A 7,618-nucleotide genomic window follows, 5' to 3' on the forward strand; every position below is an offset into this window, starting at 1 on the left:
AGAAAGTATTCTTGTGTTGAGGGAGTACTTGAGTGGAGGCCCAATGTCCTTCTGCTACCTTAATACTAAACCTATAAATGTAGGCTCATAGATCTATTTTTGGTATATTATTCATATTCTTTTTGCTTATTTGCTTAGATATTGGAATTTTAGCATTTTCCTACTGATTTCTGTGATTTATTTAATCCTTAATTATTTTCAAGTATTTTCACAACTCTTTTTGCATTTTATTCCACTAATGTTGTATCTTTACATATGTCTTAATATGTATTTCCATTCAGTAAGTGATGACTAAAAGCTAATATAGATACAGGCTATACAATAATAACCAAAACATTCAAAAGTCTTGCCCTTTAAAAATTTAAAGCCAGTAATGGAAGATTGTTCTTAAATAAATGTTTTCAATTTTTTTCTTTGTGATTTCTATAGGGCTTAAAAGACCTTTCCCAACTAAGAAATTTAGCAAATGTTTATTTCTTTTTTCTCTAGGTTGTTCTAATAGTTCAATTCCTGAAATTTAATTATTTAGTTTCTTTGAGATTAGCTTAAATAGATGATGCAAAGTGAAACTCTTTTTGATTCTTTTTAAAAACTTTTTGATTCTTTTTAAAACAATTAATTTATTTAGTCATCTTTCCCTTCTGCCAACTTTTTGATGCTTCTTTGATCCTAAGTCAAGTTTTTACATCTCATTTCTAGGGGAGGCTCTCTTCAGCTGATCATCTAATTTGTAATCTGTCTCCAAGTTCCTTTGTTCTTATCCTTTTATCTAGAACTCATTTTAATTGTTTTATATAAACAATCTACTTCATCTTCTCCACTGAATAACAAAAATACAACACAAAAGTAATCTAAACATAAAATTGATTGTGGGTATGACTGCACAACTCTTTTCAATACGTTTCAACCACTGTTAAAAAATAATAATCTGAGCATTATGTATTTTTTCTTTAATTTAAGGAAACACTCTGAAGTTTATTGCCACCATTTTGAATCTCCCTCTCTTCTTTTTTTCTTAATTGAGAATGAAAAAGAGGTAGATATAGCAAATCCTGATACATAAAATGCAAAATAACAGAATAGAATGTCTCTTTGTGAAATGAGTATGTACACACATAATTCAATGAAATATGTGTTAAGGCTGGTCCCGGAATGAAAAGGACCAAAAAACAGTAATTAATGTACAGTTTCTACAGTTTCAGATAGTACTTCTGAGTTTTTGATGGCTGAAAATCTAGTGAAAATCTCAGTACCTGAAGATGAAATTCTAGCTGTCATGAATAGCAAGCAGCTACAGAAACCAAATCTGGCCGTAAATAATACCCAGAGGCCCAACATGTGTGCACTATCTGCTGAAGAACAGAAGATCCTACAGTCTCTTAATCATCTCAATGAGAGATTGCATTGTAAGTGTGGAAGGAAGCCTTTTATAAGAAATGTTATCCAATGTGTGTATATAGCTTTAACTCACGATCTAACATTAAAAAAACTTATCTAGTTTTATCATCTACTGAAATCAAGGAAGTAATTATTATTTTATTTTAATAAATCATTTTATTGGGGGATCTTACAGCCCTTATAACAATCCATACATCAATTGTATCAAGCACATTTGTACATATGTTGCCATCATCATTTCCAAAACATTTTCTTTATACTGGAGCCCTTGGTATTAGCTCCTCGTTTTCCTCTTCCGTCCCACCCTTATGAACCCTTGATAATTTATAAATTTTTTTTAGTTTCATATTTTATTCCATCCACTGTCTCCCTTCACCCACTTTTCTGTTGTTTGTCCCCCTGGGGCCGGGGGGTTGTATGTGGATCCACTGTGATTGGTTCCCCCTTTCTTCTTCTCCCCCACCCCTCCTTCCATCTACCCTCATAGTGTCCCTATTCTCATTATTGGTCTTGAGGGATATATGTCCTGGATTCTGTGTGTTGAGAGCACTTATCCGTACCAGTGTGCATGCTCTGGTCTAGCCAGATTTGTAAGATAGAACTGGGGTCATGATAGTGAGGGGGAGGAAGCACTAAAGAACTAGAGGAATGTTGTGTGTTCCATGGGTGCTATACTGCACTCTAGCTGGCTCATCCCTTCCTTGTGACCTTTCTGTGAGGGGATGTCCAATTGTCTACCGATAGGCTTTGGGTCTCCATTCCAACCCACCTCGTTCACATCAAAATTATTATTTGTTTGGGGTCTTCTGATGCCTGGTACCTGGTCCCCTGGATACCTCATGACCACATGGGTTGGTGTGCTTCTTCCACGTGGCCTTTGTTGCTTCCCTGCTACATAGCCGCTTGTTTAACTTCAAGCCTTTAAGACCCCAGATATTAAATCTTTTTATAGCAGGGCACCATCAGCTTTCTTCACCCATCTTGTCTCCAGCAATTGTGTCGGGAAGATGAGCATCATGGAATGCCTGGTTATTGGAACAAAGTGTTCTTGTATTGAGGACTTGAGTAGAGGCCCAATGTATGCCTGCTACCTTAACATTTAACCTATAAATATATGTACATAGACCTATATCCCTATCATTATATAGTAATACATTTACATATGTACATGCTTATATTTATACCTCCATAAATGCCTTTTGCCTCCTACCTCTTTTCTCTATTTCCTTTTTCTTTCCTCCTGTCCCACTATCATGTTTGACCTTCATTTGGCACTGTGTACTTTCCCTCGGCTACATTGCACTTGATTGAACCCCACCAGGCATTATATACCCTCCTTGTCATTGAGTTTAGATCTCTTGTTCCTTGTCCCTGGGTATGCTGGCTCCCCTCTCCCTTTCCCCCACCTCCTCCTCTCCCCTGTCCCCCAGGAGCCGTCAGTCGGTTGTGTTTTCCTCGGGATTGTTTATCCTGCCTGTCTTATACAGATGACATTAAAAACAAAAAAGAAGAAAAATAGCCTATGAATAGTTCCAGGTCTATATGCTGACCCTTATGAATGTTTTCCGAAGGGAATTATTCAGTATATATTTTAATATGTCATATTCTTAAATATACCATACTTATCTCATTGATATAAAGACAATTTTTTGATAGGAATATACAAACACTGCCATTTCAGCAATGTGAAAAGCTAGATGTCTGAGTTTACTGTCCATCAAAAACAACTAAAAGTTCTGAAAAGTAATTTAAAACTTTTTAATTTAAATACAGGAGCTTTTAAGAGTACACAGGATTGCCAAACTAGGAAGTGAATATAGACAGGAACTCAGAAAACTCCGGAGGATATTACATCTCACTTTTATCCTGAGGACATGTAACCTGCAGAGTGAAATGGAACTTTGTTTTTCTTGGCCGCACAGATAAAGGGAAGCAGGGGTGGAGATGCTCAGCTTCCTTAGTAATCCAAAGTAAAGTAAACCTGACTCCCTTCCATCAAATCTTTCCAATTCATAGTTGACCCTATAAGGTAGAGCAAAACTGCTCTCTGGGTTTCTTAGGCTGTACATCTTTAAGGGAGCAGAAAGCCTCAACTTTCTCCCATGAGGCAGCTGGTGGATTCAAACTGCTGACCTTTCAGTTAGCAGGTCAATGTGTGACCAACTTCACCATCATAGAGAAATGCAAACTAAAACAATGTGCTGTGGTTACAACATTCCCTGTTCTTTACTGAGAGACTACAAGGACAGAATGCGTCTTCTATTTAAAGGAGGAAAGGAAGAGGAAGGGATAAGGAAGAGAGGGAGGGGGAAAGGGAGAGGAAAGAGAAAAGCCAGCATTTGATGACAGAAGCCTAAATAAAATTCAAGGTACTAAGAATTCCTTTTCATCAACAAAAGTTTCATGTATTTGTTTTTAATCAAATTACTCCTACTCTCAAGACCATATCTGTGGTCAATGGAATAAAATTCCTCACTCAATTTTACCTGTTTGAGCACATTAGAGTTTAATGCTTGATTGCTTAGTTCTTTCTCTTTCTATATACCTAACTATATCTTTTCTAATATGGTACAATTTCAGATATGCAAGAAACTGTTTGCAAAAATCCACCTATCAATAATATTTTACAAATGATACCACTTCTGGTGAGTATTTAAAGATTGTTTGGTTTTTGTTTGTTTCCCCTTGTTTTCGGAAACCTCCTGATTTTAGGTGTGTAAGGATCTTGGGTGGGTGTTAATAAGATGGAAACTGGTCTTTAGAGAGTTTTTCTCCTCAGCCCTCTTTTCTGTATGAAGTACTGCCGTGGAATGAAGCGGATATCCCTCTGAGAGAAAGACTGCGATGTACAGTTTTACATCCAAAGGGCTTCCTCAGTCACAGGCGTAGTCACAGGAGGGATCAGTCTTCAAATAATTTAAAGTACTAGCTTAACAGGAAAATGTCCTCGAGGTTATGTTGGTAATTGCCTCGTTCTTTGATCATATCTCTTCTATGTTTTCAAATTCAAAACAAGACATTACTATTTTGGAAAAAAAAAATTTGTCTTGGCACTGGGCTCTGGTAAACCTACACATATGAAGGAGACACCAACACTGCATTCAGGACATACAAACTAGGCACGCACAGTCTGATTAGGGAGAATGGCGTAATTGTTGATCCAAGTAAAATTAAATCCTTGACAGCGTCCATCTTTTGTCTGTTTATCAGGATGTTGCTTGTTGGTCAAGCTGGGAAGGTTTGTTGGCAATATATTGACGTATAATCCATACTGAAGACTGTGGTCTTCGATCTTTATCAGCGAACACTCCGGGTCCTCTTTACTTCCAGCAAGCAGAGTTGGGACATCTGCAGCTCACGGTCATTAATGAGCTCCCTCCCCTCCTAATGCTTGCTCTTCTTAGAGTCCTGCTTCTTGGAGTATTTGCTCCGCACACAGATGGTCTAAATATGGCGAAAGGGTACCACCCTGCTACAACACCTTTCCCAATGTTACTCACACACGAGTAGGATTGTGATAAACATAATTTTTCAATGACTATAGCAGTAGGTCAGCAGGGAACTGCTAGAAAGCCAAGCTAGATTCAGAAAGGGATGTGGAGCAAGGGATATATTGCTGATATCAGATGGATCATGGCGGAAAGCAAATAAACCAGAAAGATGTTTGCGTATGTTTCATTGGCTATGCAAATTCCAGAACCCTTAATTGTGGTCTTGTAGAACTTGTACCATGACCAAGAGGCAGTTATTCAAACAAATTAAGGTGATACTGCATGCTAGACCAATATATGTAAAATTCCCCACCGGGCACTATATAGGCTCACAATTTCATATAGACAGTTGTATTTTAAAAATTCTTTTTACCGTTGCACAGCAAATTATGATAGAAAGTCATTCTTTTTGTTGTTGTTCTACTTTTTATTTATTTATTATCATTTTATTGGGGGCTCGTACAACTCTTATCACAATCCATACATCAATTGAATCAGGCATGTTTGTATATATGTTGCCCTCATTCTTTTCTAGACATTTACTTTCTATTGAGCCCTGGGTAACAGTTCTTTTCCACTCCTACTGCGCCCCCCCCCCATAGACTGTGCATTGTTATTATTTTCATCTCTCATACCAACCGCTGTCTCCCTTCCCCCATGTTAGAAAGTAATTCTTAAGCACATCTGACTAGTAGTTAAAGTGAATGTTATGCATTATTTTAGTTAGTACAATGACTTACACATAGTGATTTTGAGTTTTGTTGTTACAAAGGTAAGTCAAAAAGTATTGCTATTGGGGTTCAAGTGTACATGTGCACAGGTTTACTCCAAACAAAACGGGTTGATGCATATCTCTGTGATTGGTGGATGGGTGCAGTCAGGTCCTCTCAGTAATACGCTTATCTCAGTTTCATTAGGGTGTCTGCACACAAAACATGGGAGGACAATGGTTGTTGTTTTGTTTGGCATTCCAAAGAGGTGACCCTAGTGAACTTCTGTGGAGAACACAGGATGACCATGGGGCTTATTAGGAAGAAGGGTAAGAAAGTTGAACGCTGCACTGGTGAGCTGCGTGTGTGATAAAAAGGTATCAAGGAATCACGTCGATCACAATGCGCCTGCTGCTCATTCTTCGAGGGTCGAAAGGGCTTTCCTAGAAGAATTCATTGAGAAACCTCACCTCATCCACCGTACAGCGTTGATCTTACCCCATTTGGACTTCTCTTGGTTCCTAAATCTCAAAGAACGTTTAAAGGGAACACGATTTGAGTCCATCAGGATGACAAAACTGTTGTTTGGACATAGTGTAAATTAGACAGGGGATTTGTGGAGGAAGGGTGAGAGAGACGGAGACCTCGCCTCCAGAAGAAGCCCTAGTTGGAGGGTACGTAGAGAAAGATTCGTGCTACATTTTAATAATTGTGTTTAATAAAGGTTTCTAGGATTTGCAGCAGTACTTTAGACTTACCCTCATATAGCATCTGAGATTTGGGATTAAGTTTCGTCTTATTAAAATCTGTAATCCATAGGGATATCTACCTGTTAAATTCCATGAACAGGACAGTAAAATAGTATTTTAAACTGTGTTGCAGAACAGTCAGCCACAAGCCAGGTCCTCTCCTGCTGCTACTGGATCAAGACTGCAGAGAAAATAGTGATGGATTATAACAATAACTATTAAATGGAATCACTATTTTTGAGATCTTATGTAAATATATATTCCTCCATTTGTTAATGATTTAAAGCACTGTGCTTAACCAAAAAATAAAGGCAAATCCTAACATAGGTAATGGACTTAAATCAATTCATTTACATTTATGCTACAAATTATACTTTATTATGTATTTTATTGATAAATACATTTTTAATGAATGGGAATAGTTCATTGTTTTTAATGAGCATGCTCCTGGATATAAATTCATTATATTTGAATATAAAAGGCAACTTATTTTGCTATTCAAATTATGTATTAGCTGTAGTTGTAAAAGCTTTGTTTCTCTGAAATTCTTAATAAATTATCTAACCTTTTGGTACCCTGGTATAAAAAGTTTATAATTAGTCCTATTCTGTATGAATAGTAAACTGTTTATGAACTAGCAGGGTCGCGGACTCTGAAGATGTTACCAAGGAATCTTATCTCAACTCTGCTCAACTGTTATCAGTTAGTTTATCCAGGGGAGATTTGCTCTTTTAAAACAAGGCCTACATGCACAAAATTTACAAGAGACTGAATGGCAAGTGTGAAAAATAAACTGCAATCTCAACTGGATTACCTAAAGTGCCTGATTCTTTCCCCAATCTGAGTATGTTCTTTCCCAGTAGGAATATCTGCCTGGAAACTTATATCAAGCATTTGCAGTTCAAAGTCCAGAAGGAAAGACAAACGTTACATGATTTTTTTAAGTTGTTTATGATAGTCTCAAATATTCTTTTCACTTCCCCCAACTAGTCCTGCAACTTGGTGGCGTAGCGTTCACACGTTGGGCTGCTGATCACGAGGTCTGCATGATGCCAGGCCTGTGTCTGGGTCTCACGCAGGAAGTCCGTATCCCCTGCGTGCACATCCCCCGCGTCTGCTCAGTGCCCTCATGGCGGCGCTTGTCTGCACCAGGCCTAGGAAATGCTGCTGTCCAGTGCGGAGGTGGTTCACACGCAGCCCGTCTTCACCTGGAAACCTTGGTTCCCAGGCTCAACGGCACATCAGTCACCAAAAAATGCTAATGCCTGGT

At 38.0% G+C, this 7,618-nt stretch overlaps 1 protein-coding gene across 4 annotated transcripts in view; it reads left to right on the top strand.

The window, feature by feature from the left end:
- Nucleotides 1–7,136, top strand: part of CEP126 (centrosomal protein 126) — an 81,388-nt gene extending 74,252 nt beyond the window's left edge. For all 4 annotated transcript variants that reach the window (XM_004709064.2, XM_045297795.1, XM_045297794.1 and 1 more), the window contains 3 exons: nucleotides 1,197–1,406; nucleotides 3,979–4,043; nucleotides 6,482–7,136. In XM_004709064.2, coding sequence (XP_004709121.2) covers nucleotides 1,197–1,406; nucleotides 3,979–4,043; nucleotides 6,482–6,544 — 338 coding nt within the window. In that variant the 3' untranslated portion in view covers nucleotides 6,545–7,136. The remainder of the gene's footprint in view (nucleotides 1–1,196; nucleotides 1,407–3,978; nucleotides 4,044–6,481) is intronic.
- Nucleotides 7,137–7,618: the final 482 nt, after the last annotated feature.

Source organism: Echinops telfairi, unplaced genomic scaffold (genome assembly GCF_000313985.2).
Source record: "Echinops telfairi isolate 266 unplaced genomic scaffold, ASM31398v2 ScPeMD7_7421;HRSCAF=8459, whole genome shotgun sequence".
Lineage (NCBI taxonomy): Eukaryota > Metazoa > Chordata > Mammalia > Afrosoricida > Tenrecidae > Echinops > Echinops telfairi.